Consider the following 27,371-nt stretch of genomic DNA (forward strand, 5'->3'; position numbering starts at 1 on the left):
TTATAGGCCCTTCTTGGTTGGCGCACTGAGTTTTCTCATTCCCCTTATCCTGGCCAGCAGATCACGGACAAAGTCCTGCAAGGGAGAGAAGAAAACAGTCATTCACACACAAAAGGAAATATACAATACAAAAATGAATTCCTAATAGTTAAATATGCATTAAAATGATCAAACAGGACTATTACATGCTCACAGTAAAGAAGGAGATAAGGATTTGAATCTTTAGATATTTACCATCTATCCTCAGTTTCTATTATAGTTTGCAAGCTAAAGTTGGCAAACATGTCCTTCCTTTAAATACGAGTACATCAATTATCAGCAAAGGTTTTTATTTTTAAATAGCTACATTTTTTGAAGTCAACTCCTTGGCTTTCTTGTCAATAAATTGGACGAGAAGATTGATACCACTCACGACTCCGCACTGAAGCTAGAGCAGCTTGTTAGCGTAGAATAGCATAAAGAGTGGAAACAGTGAGACTGCTGGTCTTTTTAATGTATAAGCAAATATTCTACCTAACAGCTTAAAGGTGCTGGTAGGCAGAATGACCCTTCGGACAAAATTAGACTAGCAGGCTGGTTTTCAAATTTAGTAGAGCAGAAGCAGATCCATGATAGGGTGACGGTGTGGAGAGAGAGAGTCTGTGTCTCTGTGTCTCTCTCTGTTATTTTTCCCAGTACACCTTTTTCTAACACTGCTCTCTTTTTTTCTTTCCACCTCCCTCCATCACTTTCTACTTTTGTCACATTTCTGCTTCTGTCTTTCACTGTTTATCCCCAGCTGATGCCTTCTTTTGGGGATTGTGTTCAAAATGGCATATGTGCTACTCCATTGTCAAGGGATTACAATGTGTGTGTGTAAGTGTGACACTGGTTTGACACTTTGAGAGGCTTTCTATAGTGACCTTGAAGTGGTTGTTGCAGTTTGACCTAATGCCGCACACACACAAACACGCAAGTGAAAGATGGAGTCTAGGCTGAACAAGATTGCCGCATGTAGAGGTAATGTGATTGGTCTGCGCTACCTGTAATCACCAAAATAGCTTAACCTTTTTTCACCCTAACCCTAACATGTAACACCTCTTCTCACACACAGACACACACACACAAACAAACAAACACTTAACATAATCCAATTCATTAAATAATAAGCAATTTGGTGTGTTTGCACACAGTACTATTTTGCTAACAGTGTTTAAGCTGCTGAAAAATATGTAATGTTAAGCAATGTCTCTTCAATTTTAGTCTTTGTTTTATTTATGTCAGGATGATAGTGGAAATTGTGTGATAGACACACTGAACATACTCACCCCTGTTGGTTTGTAGCAGTCTATTAACGATACCTGTGCAAAAGGAAGAAAAGGAAAACATTGAACAAGAGTGACAGCTCTCAGACTTTTCATTCACCACCCTCTCTACATCGGCTTTCTAAGTGGTTGGTGAGCATGTTGTTGGGCTATGGTACCTGTCAGTCAGAATCAAACAACCAGAATGTATTTGAATACACCAGCATGAAGAATCATACAGCGAGAAATACAACTAAGTACAAAAGGCAGCTATATCGATTTTTTCACTGATAGAAGACTCAATAGACCAGCATGCAAATAAGTCACATGACAAGTTTCCCTTAAGAGCAGGATTTTGCTGCTGCCTTCAAAGACAATTTGGTTGTAGGATTCTGACTGTCTAGTACTTCAGGTGTGTTGAAACAGGAAGAAAAGCTAAATGTAACTGACAGACTGACTGCGTGAAAGTGGGTTGCTATACATTACAATACATTTCCATTACATTAGTAGAGTATATTACAATGAGGTTAGCTAAAAATAGATATAGGTACAATAGACATAAAACATAAAAGAGACATAAGACAATCAATCCCCATCCCTATACCTGTAGTTTGGTGGCCCTCTCGTCGTCACTGGTGACATCCAACAGCTCATCTATGTCTATCTCTACCTCTGGCATCTCTTCTTCCTAAAACACAGAAACAGTCTTGGTTAGTGAGGAAGACAGTGCCATGAAACCAAAAAAAAAGAAGAGGGAAATATGAATTTGAAACAAAGCCTTTACTAAAACCAACCCCAATCACACACGTTCTCTCATTATCAGTTCTTTCATTTCATCTCTGTATTCAAATCAGTGTTTCCACGTTGTTTTTGCACTCTGAGCTCCAAGCAGCCTGAACATATATTTGCCTACTAGGAGCAGGCATCATATGGAAATGGCATTGTAGTATATCACGCTGTCGGGCTGGGCCATTTAGTGGTTTGGTGGTTGGAGGCTGTTTTCAGCTCAACGCCACTTCAAAGGGCCTGTGTTTATCCGGATCTTTTTATTTCACCACAAGGCTTCTGCAAAAGGGGCACGAAGGGCGGATCAACCCTTTCCTCCCAGCTACCACATGACGTATCTTCCAAACTTTCCCTCCTAGGTATTAGAGCCAAAGAAAAACCATGTGCAAGTGCAGTTTTTTTGTGTTGTGGCCTTTACCAACAGCTGAACTGCTCAGTAACAACATACTGCATGATTGAAGCAAATGCTATCCCATCCCAACATCATTTGGGAAAACATCAATATTAGACGATTCCGTTCTTCACCAATTATGTCGAATGCCAACATTCATTGTCAATACAGGATATGGTATGCCTTTCTTCTGAGGGACAAATGGGGCTCTCGTAGAACACCGTTTGTGAAACGTTGCAAAGCCTCCTAGTGTCACATAAAATATGGCCTTTTTTGCCTAATCTGAACCATACCTAAGCCATTTGCCATAACCAGTTTGGTTTTGAAAAGCAAGAATCGCAGGCCGCAGGATAGCTCAGTGGTTACAGCTGGCAGCCTACTGAGGTCACCGCCGCCTAGTAAGCCACTTCGAATCCTGTCCGGCCGAACATTTCAGGCAAGTCCTCCCCTCTGTCTCCCCCTTTCAACTCTAAAATCTCCAAAAAAAGGCCCTCTGTCCTAAAAATACCTTGTAAAAAAAGCTAGAGTTATATAAATGTTAGCATTGGTCTTCAATAATTAATTTATTCTAGGGTTTTGTAGAACTGTCCAGTGAGGGACGTTCTTGTCTTCCTGTCTCTTTAGCATCCCCTTCTACTGCATCGTAGTGCATCCTCTTGAACTAACTTCTATTCATCTTCTATCATCTTTGTCACACATTGTGTAGTTTGGATAATCCCACTGAGCATCAAACATCCAACTCTTTGGCTATTTGTGGCATTCGTCGCCATCAGCTCACTGATTTGGCCAATCGGTTGATTCATAATGGCTCTCAACAACCTTTGACCAGAAATCAAACCAGCCGTGTCTGGAAAATAACTGCACAACAGCTGACTGATCAATGAGCTGATGATTAGCTGATCATGTATATAATGTTGTTGTTGTTAGTGTTTGGGTGTTTCTCATGCCAAAAACTGGTTAGAAGTTGATAAACGACTACAGGAAAAAATACCTTGCATGAGAAAAATGCTCTTTAAGATTGAACGCTCTTGTTGGGCAGCAAACTAGACTTTAATACCTTTTTCTATCACATCCCTTTCCCTTTGTCCACGATGCTACAACACTGAAACTGTTTTTAAAGTGTGCTGTGTATGTATGTGTGAGCGTTTATGTTTCTCTCAGAGGACTCCTTCATGCTTTCGCCTGGAGCGTGCGCTGATATTCAGACACAGGGACGGGGAGGATGGAGAGAAGATTTGATTTGAGCTCTCAGCATTAAATCTCAGTCACTGTCATTTCACTTTTCACGTGGGTGGATGTGCACAGAATACGATTAGATCACAATTATACCTTTGAAATACGATACCAAATGTAGCACACGTAGCATGTAGGCTCTATGTTTGAAGGCATGACTACAGATGAATTGCAACTGGAATTTTCATATAAATCATTAACGTTGATGATGACCAAATACAACAGATATGTATAAGGCCCATGTAAGGAATAAACACACATACCTAACTTTAAAAATCCTACTTGACATCAGTGACACCTCATTTGCATTCATTTGCATTTGTTCATACCCACACTCGCTCATAAGGCTACCCCACCATCATCCTCATTCCTGAGCTGTTAAGAGGCATTTACACGGTGTGCATTTTAAGCATCTCCCTAAAGTCAACTGTACCCTCCAACCTCTTCTTCTTAAATCTCTCTCCGCGTCTTAGCGAGAGGGTCTCGCTCTGAAGTCCCCCCTCGTTAAGAAAACAGAAAAGAACGGCGGTAGGTTATGTTTGTTATTCAGTATATGTCTAGAAAGTCCTCCAACATTGGGCTGACTAAGTAGAAATACTCAAAGATAGCCAAGCTAAAATAATCTCTATTTAGGAAACACACGGACAAAAATTGACGGACGAGGCTGAGCAGGTGTCATGCACTCTAAAAACGAATTCAGGCGACCTTTCACCTCCACTTAATTAAATACTTGGTTGCAAGATAAAAATATGAGTTAATTGATTTAGATAAACATTTTAAGTTTCAAACATTAATTTATAAGTTGTGTTGATGTAATAATGTTGGTAATTACATCAACTTAATATTGTGTGTAATTTGAACTCTGATTTCTGCGTTAATTGACTTAAAACAAAATTCAAGTTGTGGTACTACAATTGGCTTGATAACTTCATTGTTCTGAACCTTGAGTTAAGGATTTCAAGTCCACTCCCACTTAACATGCCTGGACAAGTTCCGACAGTTAAGACAAATAGAAATACAAAGGACATTTTAAGGTGAGTGTCATCTTTTGTCATTCAAATACAGTAGATAGCCTTGTGGTCGCACTGTATTAGGCAAATTGCTGTTTGACCAAAATTAGCAGCCTTTGAACTGTGAATAGTTCTGTGAGAAGATACAAAGTAGTAGAGGCTACTGTGAGAGCAAAAATACTTTGGTTACTATTGTGATATCGCTTTTTATTAAAAATGAATCTCGGTGAAGCAGATCAAGGACATGCTTCTTGAGGTAGGATCGTTATTTAGAGTTATCATTGAATTGCAAGTTGTTGGCATGTCACCCAGAATATATTAATTTAGGTAATTTCTTTTTTTCCTTTTTCAAAAATAGCACAATACAATTGAAGTACGCAGAGAACTATAGCCATCCACTGCCTTGTCGTGTACCTTGGAGAAAAGGAAGAGGACCTTTTCAAGGAGTTTAGCGACGTAATTCAAAATCTTGAAATAAAATAAAGTCCACGGGCCCAGTTTAAAAACACAGGACAAAAGCAAAAAAGATGAGAAGATACACTAAAACTTGCACGGTTGTGATTGACAAAATCTGTCCACCTGCATTTAAAGGCAAAGTACTCAAAACCACCTCTATATCATTGCCATGATGACACACACATGCAGACTCAATAGGTGAAAACAATACCAGCGTTGCTTTAGCAGCTGGTAATAATGGCTCTGAATTCGCCAAGACGGACAGTTTAAAAAGTATGCAATTACTTCATTCATTATCTCTTATGCGCTAACCTATTATTTAATGTGCTTCAAAAATACATGAATATTGCCATCATCAGTGACCGGTCCACCCCAGGATCTGACCATACGATGGCAACCATCGTGCTCGAGGGAAACAAATGAATGAGCAAGTATTCTGCGTTAAATTTGTTCATACTGTTTGAAATAATGACTGTCGGCAGTGTAAACATCTTTGTTACATCTTTTGTAAAATTGATGTGTGTGATCTGCAGATTGGTGGCCATTGAGAGTTTGTTACTGTAGTTTTACAAAAACTTTAAAGATTTGACATATTTGGCACTGGTTTTAAATATGCAAAGGCCTCTAACTTTGACGTGATGGCAGCATTTATTTGCTGTGTCCCCATTTCCCATGGTAATATGGCTAATGTGTTTTTTATTTATTATTTGTGGGGCAATTTAAATTTGTGTTATTTATCTTGTTTTTCAAGATTTAAATGAAGCTCAGCGCAAGTTCTTTCAGGAGGACTGGGTGTATATACATTCACTCCGCAGCTGCATATAATCAGCTCATCACAGGCGTTCTCTTTAACCTATTACATTTCACCTCATTCTCCAGCAGCCAATCAACATGCTGCAGCCAAACTATAAAATGGTTCTCCTCTCTCCTGCAGTCAGCTGTGATTTCAGGTGTTCATGCACCTTATCATATGGCATGTGTCAATAAATGTTCAAACTAAATGAATTCTCTCCTGATTGAAACATCATGTGTTGAAATAAACAACTGCAGTTCAAAATAAAAAGGGAATTGCCTAATATTTTTGTTGTGGAATCAATTCATTTCTTTCTTTAAAAAAGGCAAAAACATGAAAAAGCTAAGAAAAAAAACTAAAAACTATTGAATACAATATATTTGGAGCAACTTAATTTATAAATGGTTGTCAACTTAAAAACGTGTGTTCACAATGATGGTAATTAAGTACATACAACTTAAAATTCCTTTTAAATCATACGTTAAAACAAGATGGAACAACTTAATTTTTGGAGTAATCAACTTAAAAACGTATATCCCGAATGAGGGTAATTAAGTACATACAATTTAAAAATATTTTTAAATCATGTGGTAAAACTAGTTGGAACAACTTAATCTTTTGAGTAATCAACTTCAAAACTTGTGTTTATGCTACCAATTATTAAGTAAGTAAAAAAACACCTGATTAGAATAAAAACCTTCTCTCCTAACTCAAATAACTTTGTTGCTTTAACACAATTTCATTAGAAGTTGTCTTGACTCAATAAACATCGATGCAAACTGTTGCGTTGATTTTCTTTGTTGAGCCAAGGCATTTGTTTTTAGAGTGTGCCCTTAGGACAGATGAAACCCATTATATGTCCAAACTAGAATTTCAAGAATGAATGGTAACAGATGACTGCGCCTTCTTCAAAGGTCAGCTTGTCTACAACTGACAGCAGCTACCTGTCAGTTCTGAAATGTGAGCAGGGCACAGAGATCATGGACTGGGTCAACAATGCAAAAAAATGGATTACAAGTTGCATAGAAAACGGACAGAGAGTGGCGTCCTGCTAGCATACTGTGGTCTGATGAGTTCCACAGGCTACTGAGGAAAGATTCAACCTAATAATAGAGATGAATAAGTTAATTGGAATGAGTAACAGTCAAGTGAAAGCTTGTCAAGAGAGTGAATTTAACTCTATTGTAGCGTGGTTATCCCTCAGACTGATGTGTCTGTCTGTCTGTCTGTCTGTCTGTCTGTCTGTGTCTGTGTGTGTGTGTGTGTGTGCGTGCGCGTGCGCCCATTCCTCCTGTCAGTAGGCAGAATGTCACTGTGATTGGTGATGACTAGGGCAAGTATGGGCTGTGTGTGTGAGGCATGACTGCAGGCAATCGCCAACGACGTGCAAATCCTCCCCCCACACACTCAACTTTTTGCCACCATCAATCAGAGAAACGCTCACCACAAGGCTTTGTCTCTCTGTGGAGACTGTGAGAAAGTACCCAAGTGCGTGAAACACACTGCATGCAATGACAATCATTTCAACACTCGTGCACGTTTGCAGACTTAAAATGTAGATAAACGGTAAACGTGCCGCCGTGCTGGTGATTGAGAAGCTGAAATAGTTGAGGTCACACCCAATGCCCTCTGGGAAAATAATTTTTCATCTTGCCAGAAGTTGAAGGGTGACAAAATGACAGCGGACAATGCCAGGAGACATAAAGGGAGAGGCAATACAAACATATACACACACACTCACTCTTAAAAACAATATCAGATTGTGTTAGACGGTAGATAGAAAGGTCCCTGCAGCTCATACAGAAGCTCATCCTACAAATATATATTTTATGGGAGATAGAGCCAGGTATTCCTCCACTAAATAAAATGCTGTTGTTGTTTCTAAGATATGATCTCAAGCAGCATAAACCACAAAATGATACTCTAGACAGAAATGAAGTCGTAGCAGATGGCCACTGTCTATTTTCAAATTATTCTTGTACTTTTGTGTTTGCTGGACATTAACGACAACAAATTAAATACAATGAAGGAAGATAATGAAAAACAACTAAGTACTGCAAAAAATAGGGTATATTGACAGGTAGAAAGTTTTAAAAAATGTGGAGAAGCCATAACAAAGAAAACAAATGCATGATTGTTTTTGTTTAGTTAGCTAAATTACAACATAACACATTGTTACCTCGCTGCATGTGCATATTTTCAGCAATATATTAGTGAAAAGGTGATATGTTGTGTATTAAATGTAATACCGTAAAAGGGCACTGGCAACGTTATGTGTATTGTTTACAATTTAATAGTGTAAAATCAGGATGGAATAGGATTTTTGGTGTGTTAAAAGAGACGAATAGAACCACCAGTTTTTTCCAATCGGGGGCAAATGTGTTTGTTTTCATAAGCAGAAGAAAGACAGAGATGAAAAGACTTAGTGTGTATCCTATGTATAGAAGACTGTGCGCAAAAGATAACAAGGAGCGGAGTGTTTGTTGTAAAGAAGGATACTTTGAGTCGACTTTGTGAGAGAGCCAGCAGCGAGACAGGCCAGCCAGTGTGTTTGTTTTTCTGTTAGTGCAGAGAAAGTGTGTGCATGTGTATCACACTTGTTTTAACCGACAGCTAAGCAGCCAGCAGGGCTTTCCGTCTGGTTTGCCTGTGGTGAGGTGACTAAATCAAAACTAATGTGAGCGGGCCGGCCCCGTGACTCACCACAAACTCCATTCAGACTCTATTCAAACACTCGAACAAAGAGTCAAACTCCTTGTGACAGGGCATCACTTCACTCAGAAAAGTGATTCATCATTATTCCCATTCATAGTCTAATTACGTGAACGAGAACTACCAGTTGTATTGAACAGTGAAGGGTTAATTGCTCAGGCCACTTATATACAGCAGAAAGGTAATTGTGTAAAGTGGATTCAATATTTTATTTTAGGTTATATTTCCCATGCCTTTGTCCACAGCTAATAATGACATAATGGCACGGTGGTAGCTAGCTGCTAACTTGTGATTGAAATACTACACTCCAAATGAGTCTCACACCTCAGAAATAAAGACCGTTCAGAAGCTATGCTAGCTTATAGCTGTACTGCAAGAAAAAAACACCCGCCACAAATGTCAGGGAGAAACTAGGAATAGCTAAACAACATGCTTTGTTTCTTTACTCTTGGACTTCTATACATGTTTTGGAAGAGCTACATTGTCTAACTATAGCCTTATCAATATTCAAATGTAAAAACGATTACAAGAAAGCCAACCTACCTAAAAAGAATATTTTAGACCATTTAGGGTTAGAGTAAGGTATGTTTTTGACTTGTAATATTTCAGTATGATACATGAACTCTCTACAATTCTGGATTTATTGATGATATGAAATGTAAATACTGTAAAAAAAAAAAAGAGCTGCAGTGACACAGCAGTAAGTTGTTTTCAGGACAATCATGGCTGCTGTCAGGTAGAGGCTAAAAATGGAAGCTTAGCAGTCAAAATCGTTGTCTATCAAATTACATTTTCTCTACGGGCATATTCAGAGAGAGAGAGAGAGAGAGAGTTTGTGTGCGTGTGTGAGCGTGTGTGTGTGTCACAGACAGAGTGGTTATGTTGCAGCGGTGTAAAGAGCACAGGAACGTTCAGTCTCTGCCTGTAATGGCTAAATAAGTGTCTGGGTAATAAACATAAAATGTGGCCCTGATGTTGCTGGATAATAGAAGATAACAATTGAGCACATTCACACAGAGTCTGAAAGGTTTCAAAGAAAAGTACTCAGGTCAATAAAAGAATAACACCCACTCATCGGAACAGACAGCGCTGTATGTGAGGGGATAAGATTGAAGACTAGAGGGGCGGAAAACGAAAGATCTGAGGGAAATAGGGCGGGACGGGAGGGATTTAAGGTGCATTTTAATAGTAAGGAGATGCTAAAATATTTAAATGACATTGTAAACAAGGAAAACTTGAAAAGCCAGTAAAAAAAAAAAAGGAGAAAACAAAAACAAACAAGCTATGTAAATCGGGGATCATGCTGAGACGAGAGAACGGCCGCAAAAGGGAAGCTAAAAAGAAATGAAGAAAGCTAAGTTTGGCACCAGTAATTGGAATCCAAAAGAGAAGAAAATAAGATGCAGGGAGATGGGGAGCGCACAGATAAGTGGGTCACGGTGGTGATGATGAGGCAGAGGAGGGTTGTGCAACACAGTAAAACTTCACAGCTCAGCTTTCTTCCGCTACACCGCCATGCTGTGTCACATCAGATGGATGAATTCATCATAAGAGACCGAGTCGCTGTGGGAAAGAAAGAAACTACTACACGCCAGAGAATGGAGGGTGAGGATGGGACAAAAAGCTGAGAGGCCTAAAGGATCATGGTTAACAAGAGGACAAAGGTTTCCATGAGAAAAATGTACTTTAAGAGGATGCAATAGTAGAAAGAAGCGTTTCTACAGCTATTCCCCTCCCTTTCCTCCCTCCTTCGTCTCTAAACACCTCTCCCCCCCAGGCGATGCAATTTGCTGAAACCATGCAGCAGGGATGATGTGACTTCACTGGATAAAGTTAGCTGCTGCAGCAAAAAGCTCTTTCCCACGCTGAATCAGCTGTACTCGCCTAGAGGACATTGAATATCAGAGAGGGGAACCGGTAGAAAAAGAGGGTTGGGGAGGGAGGGAGGGATTCATCCTCAAAGGAGGATTGCAGTGCAAACTACTATGATCCTGCATGCTGAATATTGGAAGCTAATTCTGTGAAGTCCTTCATCGATTATTCAACGCTCATTGTGGAGGGAAATTCTCAACAATAGGGTTGCCCGGATTTTAGCTAATGCTAGATATTCATTGTTGAAGATACCTATCGTAGATTTCTAATGCAACTTTTTTTTTACAGTAACAGTAGATAAGAGTTGGACTATCATAAATCCTTAATTAGTTACACGATGGGGAAATGTATGTTGTTACACCAAAGGGACAGTGCAGATAAAAAAAGGCAAATAAATAAAAAGTATAGACATACAGTATCATGTGTTATTCAGTACACTCACCATATTGTGCTTTAATTACATTTGTATATCAATTACTCACCCTGTAATATGTTTTTCTAGCAATTAGTCAGCACATGACTGCATCCATGAGACTTGGATTGTTCTGCATGAGTTGTTGGATTTAGTCTTGCTTTTGGAAAACATAGCCCCAATTTGCTTCAAATCATTTTCTTTGTTTATTGTGTTTTTCATACACCATTGCGACTTGGGAGAAAAACAGTTTTCTTCACAATTTCAGTACATCATTGATACATAAATGACCATTTTGGCGGGTCCTTTAAAGCTTTGTCTAGTAGTCGCTGACACACACATGCTACTGAACAAAGTCAAAATCCCTGAAATCATCTCATCCTGGTTTGGTCTGAAGCCCTGATTTAAAGCTCAGAACGAGTTCCGTTGTGGATTCAAACATGAAACTGCCAGCATCTCTCTTGTGACTCTATTTCACAGTTTTGTGATCCGGGGGCGCATGATTCATATTATCCTGAGGCTGATGTAATGACAGCCGGGGCCCATTTAGACCCTCGCTCTCGATGGAAAAACGGGGCTTCCAGCCAAACTGGACATTCAACGTCAATAAGATTACCAACGTCATGTGTTCCCAGTGAAATTAATGGATTTAGTCAAATTCAGAAGCTATCAGAAATCCCTTTGTTCTGAGGCCATAGACTGCTAGCAATGAAGACAAAACAATAAACAAACTTTAAGTCTCCAAGAATGTAATTTCTAACACATTTAACAGATGAGAGTGCCAACTTATAATAGCCATTGCTGTCTTTGAGCTTAGGCAAACATACGAGTGAAATACACGCCTACAGGAACACCCCCCGCTGACTTTGAAAGTCAAAACAAAGTCTCCCTCTGACATACACGCGTGAATTACGACAGTGTTTTTGCATCTGTTCTCAGAGCCAACCATGGAGAGTGACTCAGTGTTTGCACACAGCCAGTTTATAAATTGTGTCGGCCCGCAAGCTGACAATGAAACCAGTGATTAACTGGATCATCTGGGATGGGAGGGGATGTCATATCAACACAGGAAACAAAGTGTGTGAGTGTGAAAATTCATCTCTCACCTATTTATTCTTCTTCTATTTTTGCACAATTTGCATCTGGCATATCTCTCAAGTGATGGCGAATTGCACTTACCATTTTAGATTTGTTTTCCCTACCACTATATCTCGGGCTAAATTTGACCTAGATATAGACCTCAGTGTTTCCCCTAGGTTTACTGCCTTGGGGAGGTGCGGCCTGAGCGGGGTGGTGTCACTGGGATATATATTTTTTAAATCCTCTGGAGCAGAGAGTGGAGCTGTGGATTATTGTTATTGATTAATGCATCAGTGTTTCTTAGGGTCAAAAACACTAACCTCACAACTTAAAATGAAAGCTTTTAGTTTATTTAATAAAAGAGCACATGTTCAATGTGAAAAGTGACAGTAGATATAGATTAATTGCTGTATATATATATGTATATATATATATATCGCGTCGAGCCGAACCACGCCCCTTAGCTGTGATATAATGAGCATATACCATGGCCTGTCGTGAGCTATTGCTTAAATATATACAAAAAAAAAAGATTATCATTTTCTTTTTTTAAAACACCTTGAATTTCAGGGGGAGGCTCCGTTGGCATGGCGCAACGCCCCTCCAAGACAATGGTAGGGGAAACACTGGACCTATAATTCAAGTTAATAACCTGCAGACACTTTGTTCTATCTGCAATTTTATTCTTCATTCTATCCATCTAGATTTTCTCTTTTATGCACCTGGCAGATATGCAGAAACATCATACAGTATTACCGTCAACCCCATAAACACAGCATACAGGGAGAACCATATGAGACATGGTGGAAGGAGAACAGACTATAGGGAGGCAGACATCAAGATAAATTAAATGAAAACTTGCATTTTATGATCGTAATCATCGTTTTATCACATTTTGGGTTTTAATCAGTGGTGGCTCATTTTTGGTGAGCTTGTAGCAATTAAACCTTTTCATACACTCTGAAGGCGTATGTGATTAACAGTGTCAATGACAGACATAAAACGACTAATCTACATGTATGTGAAAGCCACAGGGACGACAAGAACAAAACGCTCAAGGGAAGAGGAGGCGGAGGAGGATAAAAAAAAAAGAAAACAGGTGGGTGGCTGTCCCGGTGGATCAGAGGTTGAGGAAAGGAGAAGTGTCGACATGACAGCAGCAGGAGGCATGTAGAGAGGCGAACACACAAATTGCAACCTCGCCCTCCGTTTTGTTTTTCAGACAGATATTTGACGGCTTTCTGACGTTTATAACTGTTTCAAAAGCTGGTGGTTATCTGCTCGCTAAAAGGCCTTCTTGTCAGCACCTCTGATTTGTTTCGCAGCAGATGCATGAGTCTGCAGGTGCCACGTGAAATGTGTCAACACGCGCTCGGACAAAGACGCTAAGCGAGAGTCTATTTTTGCCCGTGCAATTTAAATGGCAGGGAGATAAATATCCGCCATCCCAAGCGCAGATAACAAACAACAATAACCTTCCCCGACAGATCCATAAACACATTAGGGTCACCCATTGACTAAATCTTCCAATAAGTAGATCTGTCTTGCTGGATGTAGTAATTTAATCAATAATCGTAATTCTAGATCCAAGTTTATAACAAGATGATGTATTTTTCTCAGATTAACTCTCACTGCTCTTCCCCCCACTCTATTCATTTTTTTATACAATTTTGACCTTCAGCTGACAATGTTGCAGGAAGCCTCTAGTTTAAAAAATAATGAGGTAATCAAGCTTAGCTCACTTCCTGTCGTCAGTCAAAGGAGATATATTCAATTGATTACAGACTTGATTCACATCCATCATCTGTCAGAGTGGATGGATGCACTTTTTAATGGACTAATAAAGAGGTAAATGATGAACCCTTGTATACCACCAGCATAACAATAGCCTAGATCATGAAATAGTATACTGGTTACACCTGTATGTCTGCAGTATGTCGTACATATAGTATATCCGGTAACCGTAATGGTAACACAATTCCTATGTGCGTCAATATGTGTGTGTTTATCCCCGGCGTGCTATTCCTAAATCCTATTGAACGTCGCTAATGACTTGGCTTGAGTTGCACTGTTTACTCGTCCTCTGCTGCCCAATGAGGTTCACATGATACACGGCCAGAAAAACATGAAAGGCGAGCAAATGGGAATGTTATTGACAAGGTCACAGGAAGGGGGGGAGGGGATAATCATTCAGACAGGAGGAGATTAACATTTTTTTTTTACACACACACACACACACACACACACACACACACACACACACACACACACACACTTGAGACAGAGTTCCTACACACAAGGGTGGAAATGAAATGAGCTCCTGTATTGTGGTGATGATCCAGAGAGAAAGAGAACAGACATAAGACTAAGTATTATCCTCGAGAAGATGCTCCATCTCTTACTTCCTCTTGCTCTATTTGGCCCTAATATGCACACTGACCTATGTGTGTGTGAGGACTCATCCATTCATGGAGAAGTACCCCTGACCGCTCACCACCCCATATCTGCCAAAGAGCAGCAGAATGTCATCAACCGAAAAAAAAAGAAAAAAAAAAGCAACTTCTGTTACACACATCCACACAGACACAAACACAGCCCCACACAAGGCCCGAGGGGCAGAGCTCTGTATGTGGGCAGTGTCCGTGCTCGTACACATGAATAAGCTTAATTGAGTGGGGCTCTATTGATGCAGAGCCATGAAAAAGTAGGGCATTACAGCAGTCCCTCTCCCCTCATTCTGCAGCATGCACCCCAACAACGCACACACATCAAACTGCAGAGTCAGATTTACCGCCCTGTCAATTTCTGTTGCTACGTTACTCTCTCACACACACAGAGTAAAGTCTGTTCCTCAAGAATTGAGAAACGTTTTTTTCTCAACAACCTCCATCGATCTCGTTCAGGTGCTCTCAGACGGACTTCACCGTGCTGACACAATCTGCCTTTTAATCAACTAGACCTCAGGATTAGTATGCCCTCCAGTACAGTCTGTCTGTTCTCTCACGGTGGGCTCCTGAATGAGTGAGGGGCTAGGGATTTTTTTACATTGTGTAGTTTAACAATTGGACGTACAAAGAATAAAAATGATTATGTTTTTGTCGACACATCCCTCAAATGACGGAAAAAGCAGAAATTAATTATCTTTTTTTCTAGATTTTAACTTCAAGGTGAAATCAAGGTTAAAGTTGAATACATTGGTTTAAAATAAGTCATCATTCTTAAAAAAAATGAGGCTTTGCTACATTTATTCATCTTATGTGATAATAAACCAAAGAGCTGGGGATTTTTACAGTTGGTTCCCTAGGCTCAATGACACTTATATAGTTAAGTTTAAGTTTTTTGTAAATTTTGATTAGAGAAAACTGAATTAATTTATAGTCAATGAACTCCATAAGGAATTTGCCCTAATCAAGATAGACTGATCCAGTGCAACTGTATATGATTACAGTAGCAACATTGCAATTTAATTATGCAAAAGTGTTGCTGATTATCTCTCTATATTATAATTTGTGGACAGACCTGCCTGTACAGGAGTTGGAGGGAGAAAACGCTGCAGTACCTTCTTTATAGTTTAATGTAACATGAGCAATGGCTTTGTCAGACAACAGAGCAGAATAGGAAAAGGAAAAAATAAGATGCTGCTGGTCTCCACTGTATTAAGTGCTGCATTGGGAGCAATGAGGGTCCTTGGCTTTTCTCTCTCATTCGCTCTAAGTCACCCCCTCCTCTCTGTCCTTTGAACAGCCAAATAAACAGAGGCAACATATCCCAGGAGAGCCGAGGGGATCCATCTCTGACAGAACTCACCTTCTGTTATCCCATCGCACAGGGAGAGGAGGAAGGAGGCCGAGGCCCAGGGCAAATTTAAACCAAGGTTAGAAAAACACATTGTAATAAAAGACAATGAGCTACAGAAAAAGGGAAAAACACAGTTGGGACAAACAATTGATGATTTGTTGAGTAAAGGTCTTGTTTGCTTCAAGCTTTTATTAACATTGTTGGTAATGTGCTAATCAGCTTTCTTGCACAGATGTTGATGAGATTGATCATGACTGTGTGCCATATATTAAGCTATTTTATAGGAAAGGGCTATCTTAGCTAAGCATAAAGACTGTTAACATGGGTAAAAAGCTAGCCTGGCTCTAGCTCAGCACTTTAGTCTGTGTATTAAGTTCACAAACAATATACATTCTGTTAATTAGTGAACTTAGAAGTGCTAGAGAGATGTTGTTACCTTAAGAAAGAGCAATGCTAGCATTTAGCTCTTTGACGTTTGTTTATGCTAAGCTAAGCTAACTCTCCACAAGAAATAACAGCATGAAAACTATTTCGATTTTGTGTGAAAATACCATGGATCTTTCCTTATGTGGGTTTATCAACCTACAGTCCAAGTAGATTTTGTACAAGATGAATTGGCAACACATATTCTCACCTTGCTGTTATTGAAACCTGAATCCAATTGAATCTGAGTTAACCCTTCCTGCAATCTATTACCTTCAGCATCAGCACCCCCCCCCCTCTACACACACTCCTTGATGCCCTCGAGTATCAAGTTTTCTTATGAAACCGATACAGAGTCTGACCTTTAAGCTAGAACAGGCCTATCTCCCTCTCTCTGTCCAGAACACTCAACACAACAAATGTGTCCATCTTAGGTCTGAACATAGAGGTGTTAACAGGCATGGAGGGAGTGTGACTTCCTGTTTACAGTCATGTGATCAAACATCATCTGTAGAGCAGTAAAGTCCACCTGCTCAAACACTGCCGTCATGTTTCTATTCCCAGGCGAGCTGATGAAACTAAGCCTTAACAATGCACCACGGTGACAACGTGTCAAAGTAATGATGTACTGGTTTCATTACCTTCTCTCCTCTGAAATGATGCCAGCCTTCATGTCTTTCTACCACCAGTCAACACTGCGCTTATTGAAGCATGATATCAGACTGGCCACAACGCCACAGAGCCAGGGGATTATTATGTGATATTATCCCATTTGCTGTGTGAAAGACATAATATGAGGAGGTGTCACGCTGCTGGGAATATCTAGTTTAATCTAGATTGAAGACAGGGAAAAAGGCACATCTGCAGACAAGAGAGTGGAGTCTTTCATCAGTAATGATACAATGGTGGCATCCAGAAATCAAAAGAGACTGACTGCAACCAGGGCCGGTGTCGGTACCAGATGTGTTCGGGGTACCATATGTGTTTGGGGTCCGTCTCTTACCAATGACGTCACGACGTAAAGACGTCAATGACGTCACGCATTGTGATTGGCTGTACGGTCATTTACCCACGCTAGACAGCGTGGGTAAATGACCGTACAGCCAATCACAATGCGTGACGTCATTGACGTCTTTACGTCGTGACGTCATTGGTAAGAGACGGACCCCAAACACATATGNCGGAGGTTTTGGTGGAGGTGCAAACATCTCGGTTGCAGCAGGACGTTTCTGAATGGTTAGTTGACAACATACTTGTCAACCCTCCCGATTTTCGCGGGAGACTCCCGATTTCATTGCCCTCTCCCGGTTTCCTCTCGGGGTCATATTTCTCCCGATTTCTGACAAAATCAGATTTAAACACGACTGTTTCCACTCGGACTTTAATACAGCTACACCATTGTTTGGTTTCCATGGTAACACGTCTCTTTAGTAGCACGCGCAACTCAAAGTCTGAGAGGGTGAGGCAGATATTCACAGAAAACAGAACAAGAACTACTCTACTCTCTGCTCACTCTTTTCCTGTAAAATACAGGTCCAGCCCACACATATGCTCCATCAAGGACGGTGCTACAGGTCGCAAGGCAGTGCACTTAGTTACAACTACAATAAGCATGTTAATGTTAATCTAACAGCTCCGGCACAGTTTGTAACTTAGAGTTTGACCCAGCAATAAGTCTCTGAAAGGCGGGGGAAAGTTGTGTGGATAGAGGCAGAGCGCAGCGGCAGGCAGGCAGAGAGGAGCAGGCTGCGATACCCCCCCCACAGAGCGCACCCAGAGGACAGGCTGCGTCACCTCACTTTGTAACCCAGGAAAGGAGCAGGAATCCTGGGTACGTGAGTGTTAAAAGTGCATTAAACTGTTTTAATCTGACAGCCGCTGATGTGCACGGAAGTCTGTCCGTTTCGTTAACATTTGAATAGCCAAATCGACGGAAATCCGTCCTACAGTATATGCGAATGAGAGGTTTGGCAATGCACGTGGCCGTGGCTCATTCCCCTGATAGGTGGAGAGTTGACCAATAAGCGGAGCACCTCTTTGTGACGTAGAAAAGTGTTGAAATCTGGATCCGTTTTTTTCAGATCCGTTGCAGCCCCTTTTTTTGAGATTTGGCTAAGGAGGAAAATAGAGAGGGTTGTGTTTTCTGACACTTGGTGAGTTCCCTGGAACACCGGGGACACATATTCATGTATAAAAGACGTACAAAGGTGCATTTTGCATGATAGGTCCCCTTTAATTTATCAGCAGGCTAAGAGTAGCTTTTACAACATAACATGTAAATAATAACATTTAGCAATTTTTCCACAAGTTTTTTTTCCAGTGTCCTACCTTCATCCAGCTCCTCTGAGACGTCCATGCGTGCCAGGTGAGCCAGCACTAAGACCCTGGCCTTCAAACTGTAAGGATAGCAGAATGGAGGCTCCTTCTTCTTCACGTTGATGTTTCCCAACTCACGGATCAACTAAAAGACACACAGGAGAGGTTGTTTACAAGTGTTTTCTTTTGAATTCTTTACACACAGATTCAAAACAGTCATTCTCACACAGGCAGACTCAAGTATGGTTTTTTAGTACCTGTGGAACTTCGATGTTGTCTGTTGGTCGTATGGTGGCGTCTTTGTTACTGCGAGGGTCAAACTCAAACGCTGCAGTCAACACCATGGCTAACCCTGAGAGTGAAAAACAAAATAAGTTTAAAAAAACATATCAAAAAGAACTTCAGAATTTCTGTTTTGTTAGGTGGAAGTAAAGCTTGTTTGACTTAATCATTGGACCTAACGCTTCAAACTAGCATGTTGAAAAAATCCCCCAAACAATAATAACCATATGCACCCCTGTTGTTCTGCTTCAACGTGTCTGCTATCTGTCCAAAGTCTTGTTATAAGAAGAAGGGGAACTCACGCTTCATGTTCATGTTGGGTGTCTTGTACATGAAATGCATGAAGAGCTGCGTGGTGTTGATGAGGATCTGGTCTCCGCTGTACCTGATGGAGCGGTACCACCATGTGCCCTGAGATGTGGAAGGAAAAAGGTAAGAAGGTTAGAAAGTCAGGGTACAGGAGGAAGGGAAGGCAACTGTTTTTTGTACAATCTAATGCTGAGGAGGACTTACCACAACAACAGGAAGGATGACCATAAAGGCTAGTCCATATACCAGCAGCACCTAGAGAAGAAAGCAGGATGTAACACACTCCTTTTTATTGTTGCTAGTATAGTACAACACTTTTAAAGCAAATAAAAAGGTAGGTTTGCAAATTGTTAATCCATTTGACATTAATATATACCAGCATTGAGTTCTTCTGGTCAACAATCCAGGCGGGCAGAGCAATACCAAAACTGGTGGCTAGAAAGGGAGACATAAGAAACATTGATCAAAATGGTAAAAAAATCAAGAGCTGTGCCGTGTGGCAAATTTAGCATCATGGGCAAAGTTGGAATAGCACAAAATGATTATTTCCTATATTTACATTGTGAAAAATTACTATTCAATTTCTACACTCGAAACCTTATAATCCATTTTAGATGCCATTGAACAACATGAACACGTGTTACTTTTGGAGGCCAGTGAGTGAAAATGCATTATAAAAACGCCCACAGTAGAAGTCAGTGTATAAGACTGAGACATATCTTCAAGGTATTTCTCCCTGGAATTAACGGGCTTTCATGTATCGATGAATCTTCCATTGTTTGTCACATTCATGACTAAGCGAGTCAGACTCACCAGAATTGATCAACAAGGTGTGGCAACACTTTAAAATGCAGATGTGTGAAAATATTAAAAAAAAAGGTAGTTTCACTCACCTCCCGGCCCATCCGGGTTACCGTATGTTTCCCAGTTCTGTCGTGACTGTTCGTTTGTCAGACTGTGGATTGAAGAGTAAAAGGAATCAATCACCTTACACTTCTGGGCTTTCATTATTCATTCATCCGTTTATTGATTATGTAAATGCTGTCTGGCTTACAACATCGAGACACTTACGCAGCATAGGCTTTGGCAATCCTCATGAATGTGGACTCATCACCGCCTTTGTCAGGATGGAACTTGAGTGATAGCACACGGTATTGCTTCTTGATTTCTGATAGCGATGCACCCTGGAGACAGAAATATAAATTACAGCAGCTCCTTACCGCACACGAAGTGTAAAAACAGATACAAGTCAAAGGAAAACTACACGGTGGGTTCTCAGAAGTCCTGAAAGATGGTTATTTTTATCTTGCGTTTCATCTTAGAAAAGTTATCTTTGTCCCACCAGATGAAAAGAGTCTTAACGGACTTCAGAGGACCCACAGAAAACAAGAGACATTGTGTTTTGTGCGTGTTTACCGGGTCCAAGTTGAGGACTTCATATGGGTTATACTCCTGGTACTCTCTGTCCAGCTTGGACACTTTGTATGCTAGCAGCAGGAACACAGCCCAGCCAAATAACAAAGCTGCTTTCCTGAAAATGGAAACACACAAGCAAGGAAAAGATGTCACACACAAGTGTAACCGCTCCCAGGAGACAACATCAGGCCCGTTCATTTTTTTAAAAGCCACTTCACACTGCGTCATCTAATTTTTAGACCGGTTTGGAGTTTAGATATTGTGCAGATGCAATTTGCAATGAAAACTAGCTTCCAGCTGTTAGAGAGACGGGACATTTGGGAATATAAAAAACAGAAAGCTTGGTCTATGCATGGAGGCAGAAGGGCAGGGCAGGTTCTGACATTGTTGTTGTTTGGTATTTATGCATGAAAGTTGAACTTGTTTCCATGACAATAGCAAAACCCCATGGCCTGCTCTGCAGCATCTGTTGCCATGACAACCGCTCACCAGCCTGAGTTGTCTGGCTGGCTCAACCAGAAATAAATATACGATGGATTCCTATAATAAAAACCATTGTTTTGATACAGTTGCAAAGAGGAAATGGATAGTAGCATTTTGAGAATAAATGGCTGATGAAAAAAGATGCTTCCACCAGATTAAGTCAGAAATGCAGTCATGCTAAAAAACAAGTCATGAATTTTGAGAGTAATAACAGAATATAGGAGGTGTATTGACAGAACCGGAGTGGAAAGTGGATGCATGAAAACAAACATCCGAGGAGACAGAACAAAGACGAGACGCTCAGACAGAAACACAGTGACGGAGGAGGCGAGGAGTGAGAGAAGATAGGCAGAGTGAGACGCTGAACCGCACTTGAACACCCAATCTTCTATTAACCCACACACGCCGAAGGAATAAACAACACTGAGAAAAACAGCGTCATCTTAAGAGAAATGCTAAACAGTGCAACTCGGTGTTTACACAGACAGCACGCGTCACCAAGAGGTTTACACGTGAAAAAAAAGTGCCCAAAATGACCAAATACAAGTATTTCCACACAAAAGATGTATTCTTTGGACAGTGTGGCTTTTGCCTCATTGTCACATGACAGTGTTCAGCTTGAAACACACACTAAGTGGTCCAGAGAGCTGTCTGGAACAGTCTTAGTAAAGGAAGGATGGCTGATGTTACTCAAGGCAAACAGCAAGTCACACCCAGACAACAGGAGGGATGCGAAATGTACAAAGAGAAAGGGAGCGGACCAATCAAGGAAACAAGCCTGTTATTACACTGCTGAGCATGTTTAGGCCAATCATATTTCAACAGTGAGGAATTTGTATGATACTGAAGCTGCATTAGGAAAAGGCGTAACAGCCCCATAAACAAGTGAAATATTTAAAGTAAAATCTGATTTTGGGCTTAATTGAAGTGAGAATAATAAATAAATAAATTTAATTTATATAGCGCTTCTCATCTGCCAAGACAAATCTCGAAGCTCGAGAAGAGGCCTCTCTGGATTTAAATCACCCACAGCTTGTCTATTTACACCATGAAAACTACAAACCAAGATGTTTGGACTCACTTTAGTGTTGGGACGATGCTCTGCTGCGACTTCGTCAGCCGCAGCCGGTACCACAGACATCTTCCATGGACCTTCCTCAGGCTCTTCAGACGCAGTTGTTCTGGAAAAACAATGGAGAGAGAGAGAGAGAGAGGTTACGGACACATTAATATCATCACAACAGTCACAATGATTACTGATAATGCCACATTAGTTAGGGAGGAAATACACGTGCTTTATGGTAATGATTTAAAGAGGGTTGAGTGATATTTTCATTGGGATTTATAATCATTGTGGATATGTTTTTAGAGGGGGATGCATTTGTTTCCTTTTTTCAGCTTGAATTAAGTTTAAATGTGGGTGTATTTTTCCGATATTGTTAATGCAATGATGTTGATTGGGGACACCTAACTTGCAATACAATATTTAATTCAACATAACAATAAAATAACTGTTTACATCCTATTAAACTCCAATCTAAATTGTCATTAAATAATCCCCATTAATCCAGCGGGGTAAAGTTTGATAGCATATGTTTCCCAAACCATGTTAGATATGGTGTATTGTTGACAAATAGATAACAGATCTGCTATAAGGATATCAGGATAAGGTGAATAAAGCCACAAAGGCAAGGCACCTTCAACACAAGGCTTTGGTGTTGCTTAACCAGCCAGTTTAGCTTCATTTACTATCGGAGTATGGTTAAACAGACTATAAATGTGACGTTAAGGCAGATAGATAACAAATGGCTTTGTAATACTTGAAGCTGGTGCGGTATCTGTGCTAACTGACCTGTACTTAACTACGAGCAGTAAAAGAGACGTGGACATCATCTTAGAGACGTCTGCTAGCCTACATTCACAAGTTAAACTAACGTATGGTTAGCTCGTATAGCCGCTGCATTTAGTAGGAAGCTAACCAGATTAACAGGCTGCACACTGGTGAGCATTAACACAAACAAGACGAGCTGAATCTACCAGGACACTTTACACTAGCTGTGGTTATTGAGTTAGCTAAGTTAGCACTGAGGCAGACATCGGGCCTTACCAGCATTCTGATCCCGGGGCCAGAGGTAATATGTGGCTGGGATCACAATAAGTCCGACGAAGGACGTGAGGAAATAGAAAAACGTGTTGCCGCTGTCATCGTACTGGAACTGTTGCCCGGCCATTTCGTAGCGGCGCTTGGGTCGCCCTTCTTCTCCACCGTTGCGCTTCTCCCCCTTCTAGCCCAATGTGTGCGAGTTGACAGACCGTTAGCTAGCCAGCTAGCATTCAGCCGAGACAGCTCTGATCATCGGTGTACGTGGTGTACGCCTGCGCAATGTGGCCTTCCTTCTTCTTCGTGGGTATCCAGCGCTGCTCCTGATCGCTACTGACCCCCAGCGGTGGCGACGGAAGAAGAACAGAGGAACTGAGTGTAGGGGCTTTTTGAACTCGATTGAAGCAGTAAGACAGTGTTGTAAAGTAACTAAGTTAGTACATAATACTTAAGTACAATTATGAGGTACTTGTACTTTACGTGAGTATTTGAATTGTATGCTACTTTGTACTTCTAGTTCTACTCCACTACAATTCAGAGGGAAATATTGTACTTTTAGTCCACTACATTTATTTAATACATTTAGTTAATTTGCAAATATACAGTAGATAGATGATAAACAATAGGAGCAACACTTAAAAAATACTTTAGATATACCTGGATTAAATTCACAATTAGTATAAGTTTCACTTCATAGCCAAAAACATATAATATATGATTCTAAAACGGGCCAATCTGCATAATGAGTACTTACTTTTTTTTACTAGAGAAACATTTTGATTTCAGGACTTTTACTTGTGACAGAGTGTTCCTACACCCCGGTTCTTAATAAAGTAAAATATCTGAGTACTTCTTTTCGATGAGTTTGATGTTTAAAAAAACCAAATGTACCCGGTTACTTCATAAACGATCACATGGCCAGGCTCTGCAACTCTTGCACATGCTCCGTTTTATTTTTCATGTAAAGAGGTAAAAACTCAGTTTGAGAGGTCCCCCAGATGTGTTCATACAACCGTCTGCAAATGTATACATTATTTTGTTATAAAAATGTATGTGACTATAAAAAAAAAATAATAATAATAATAAACAATCTCAAACTATTCATGTATTTCTTATGGACATTACATTTGTCAACAGTATAGTCAGATTAATTGTAGTGGCGAAAAAACAGTTTACACAAGCAATCCCAGAGCAAACAACTGAACACAGATTGTGTATTATTTTGGCAGCAGCGCTGGAAAGCATCTGGATATCGTTTGTTGGTAAGAGCGAGGTTGACTTTGGGCTTGCTTGACTGATTTAACATTTGTACCAGTGGCCATTCAATCACAGTAAAATGTTATCCCATATAATAATGTGTACAGGATTTATTTATCTTTTTCTGTAAACCATAATAGTGTGTTTATATGATTTAGAGTAAGGGTAAACAAATATTGTAAAATATGTCATAATGATAAAACAAAAGAAAGGAAAACTAGCTTTGTGGAATGTTTATTATTTTAACTAAACAGGATTGGCTGAACATAAACATACAAAAAGGATATAAACAGTAGGGTTATCTTTATTAAAAATAAAAGTAATAGCCTATTAAACTACACTTGTCAATCAAGGATTTGTATTAAAGTGTATTGTCATTGTCATCCGATGTTGCTTTGTGTATCTGATGACTTACACACAACGCATGGTTGCAAGGACACTTTTTTCTGTTCCTTCCATATATGCTGTATGTTTATTGTTAAGCTTTAGTTTTAGACTGATAAATTAAAACATTTCTAATTACATTAGGTATATATTTTTGATGATTTTTCAGATGGCTCAAAGATGATGATAAACAAATGTGTGTTTTCTTTACAGACTGATTCTGTTATATGTGCACCATAATATCATCCAGAGGCTTGCGTTTCAAGTCAGGCACTGTGGCGTCAGACGCAGGATAACCTACAGGAAGTAATATCAACAGCTTCTCATTGGCCGGCCGTTTGAGGAGGATCCTGAGCTGGGGGCCGCAGTTTAGAGGCGTCGATGTGACGGTGACGAGACCCACGTTCTGATTAGCAAATGGACAGAGAGAGCAGACATTCAGCCACGTTACCATACATGTCAAGTAGCAGTTTATCCTAAAGCGCATGCATACCCTTGTTTAAATGGCCTTCATGAGCAATAAAACGGTTATCGGCTGATGTATATTTCAATGGGCGGTGTTATTCTTTACCTGTAAGGCAGCTAACAGGATTCCACAGGAAATGGAGACACTGATTTCATTGTAGTAGTGTGTCCTTTTCTTGTCCTTTGGTAGAATCCCATAGGTCTGTTTGAATACAAGGACTAGATATGGAGCAACATCCAGGTAATCCTTAATCCAGTTTGTCCTGCAAGAGGAAGGACGTTTTGACAAATGGGTTAGACACGTGAGAGATTGGAAGTTGTAGGAAGACTTAACAGTACATTGGTCCATAATGAAAGATAGACAAAGTTAGGCTGACATTTGGGATAAGGGGATAGGGATGAATCACTGTACGGGCAGTTAAATTGACTTTTTCTAGAAAAAATAAGCAAATATTAATGAGTGAGGGTGGTGTGGGTGCTCACTTTAATTTGGCCAAATCATTGACCCACTTGTCCCCCATCCTCTGACGGTAGTTGACCTCCTCCTCTTCTTCTACTATCTGTCTGATCTGGTGCTTTGTGTCGGGGTCTGACACCACGACAAACGTCCAGGGCTCTGTGTGCGCTCCACTAGGGGCCGTACCTGTCCAGAGGGAGGAGGCAAGTAGATAGGAAACAATTACAAGACCAAAACATCAAATAGCCACATCCCTCACTAGATCAATGTTTACGTTTTTTGTATTTTGGTTTAGAGCATATGAAAAGTGTTCCATTTGTCTTCACATGCCTGCAGTACGGATGACATCATCGATGACTTCTCGTGGGACTGGCTCAGGGCTGATGAATCGGACAGACCTCCGCTGGTTCATCAGAGTGTACAGATCCTTGGATCTCTGCAGCATCGTCTCCTCGGGGTAACGTGGTGGTGAGTAGGGTACATGTAGAAGGTCTTCCTCCTCGTGGCTGTCTGCCCAATCGCCATCCTCTAACAGGATGACAGACAAAAGCAGGACCAGTGAGCACTAGCCTATGTATATACAAAATGCTAAATTGTTATAGCAATACAGCTTATTCTTGGATCATAATGTAAATTTATATTCAATGATGCAAAACAAAATGATTAGATTTAAAACCCAGATGACATTATGTTATCACGCACATATAATATGTTGATGAAACTGTATGTAATAGACTAGCACGTTGCCCGTATATCAGGTAACACGTGTCTATCTGTTTTATCCAAAGTTGGGTCAAGTGCACTGATACCTTTAAGTATCTCACAATTACATGCTTGACTACAAGAGTCAGTTTCAGTTCATGTTGCCTACTGCAGAGGGCACTTTCATTAGGATTGATCAAAAACATCTTTAGAAATATGTTGCATTTAAGCCTAACGTTTACTAAAGAAATACATTATCAAAAATAATTAAATGAAAAAAATGTAAAAGCACTTAGAATGGCCCACATCAGAAAACATTGTATAACATATTGATGCATTATGTGTTCATCATTTACATGTGCAGCTGGTACAGGAGGAGCTAGTAGTACCTTGTACTTGTTCTACCTTTGTGGTAGCTTGTTGCCCTCTGGGGACAATAAAGATTACCTTTCCTTACACTATTATGTCCCTAGGCTGCAGGCCCTTTACTATTACTGATTAACCCAACTGTGAATGATTATGTCCAAAACCAAAGACATTCACTTATTGATAAGGGGTTTTTACATTATGTGAAATATGTCTTGTGTTGAAATGGGGGTTCTTGCCTAGGCTACATATACTTCGTTTCCCTTAAAGGGAAGTTTTAGAAAGTGGGAAAGAAGTTTCTGATTAGCTCTTACCTTCCTCTTTTGCTGTGATTTCTGTATCATCCTGCAAGTCCTGGTCCACCCACGGTCTAAAGTCTGCTTTTTTTGGCCCTTCAGTTTTTCTAGGGGGGGTCGAGGTGGTCTCTGTCTCCCGTGACCTCACCAGCATGAAGCCTATCACCAGGCACAGGACCACAGCCAGGACAGGCGTGAGGACTGACAGCAGAGCCATGAGTGCTTTAGAGGACAGAAGAAGACCCGGTTACTCGGCTGAGTGCAGATTGAGTGTTATGAAACACTAGG

The 27,371-nt window shown here is 40.4% G+C and overlaps 2 protein-coding genes across 2 annotated transcripts; both read right to left on the reverse strand.

Annotated features, from left to right (window-relative positions):
- On the reverse strand, positions 1–23,441 carry LOC104950044 (translocation protein SEC63 homolog). Its single transcript, XM_010776484.1, has 13 exons — positions 23,163–23,441; positions 22,137–22,236; positions 20,573–20,687; positions 20,228–20,340; positions 20,050–20,111; positions 19,533–19,591; positions 19,361–19,411; positions 19,150–19,258; positions 18,823–18,917; positions 18,555–18,710; positions 1,888–1,971; positions 1,308–1,340; positions 1–75 (listed from the first exon to the last, which is right to left on the reverse strand). Exons 1-13 carry the CDS (start codon positions 23,284–23,286, stop codon positions 1–3), a joined length of 1,176 nt encoding a protein of 391 aa, XP_010774786.1. The 5' UTR covers positions 23,287–23,441.
- Positions 23,442–24,631: 1,190 nt separating this feature from the next.
- Positions 24,632–27,371, reverse strand: iyd (iodotyrosine deiodinase). Its single transcript, XM_010776474.1, has 5 exons — positions 27,102–27,371; positions 26,050–26,247; positions 25,746–25,905; positions 25,369–25,525; positions 24,632–25,203 (listed from the first exon to the last, which is right to left on the reverse strand). The coding sequence occupies exons 1-5, from the start codon at positions 27,298–27,300 to the stop codon at positions 25,021–25,023; spliced, it is 897 nt and encodes a 298-aa protein (XP_010774776.1). The 5' UTR covers positions 27,301–27,371; the 3' UTR covers positions 24,632–25,020.

Source organism: Notothenia coriiceps, unplaced genomic scaffold (genome assembly GCF_000735185.1).
Source record: "Notothenia coriiceps isolate Sejong01 unplaced genomic scaffold, NC01 NC01_scaffold00017067, whole genome shotgun sequence".
NCBI classification, from domain to species: domain Eukaryota; kingdom Metazoa; phylum Chordata; class Actinopteri; order Perciformes; family Nototheniidae; genus Notothenia; species Notothenia coriiceps.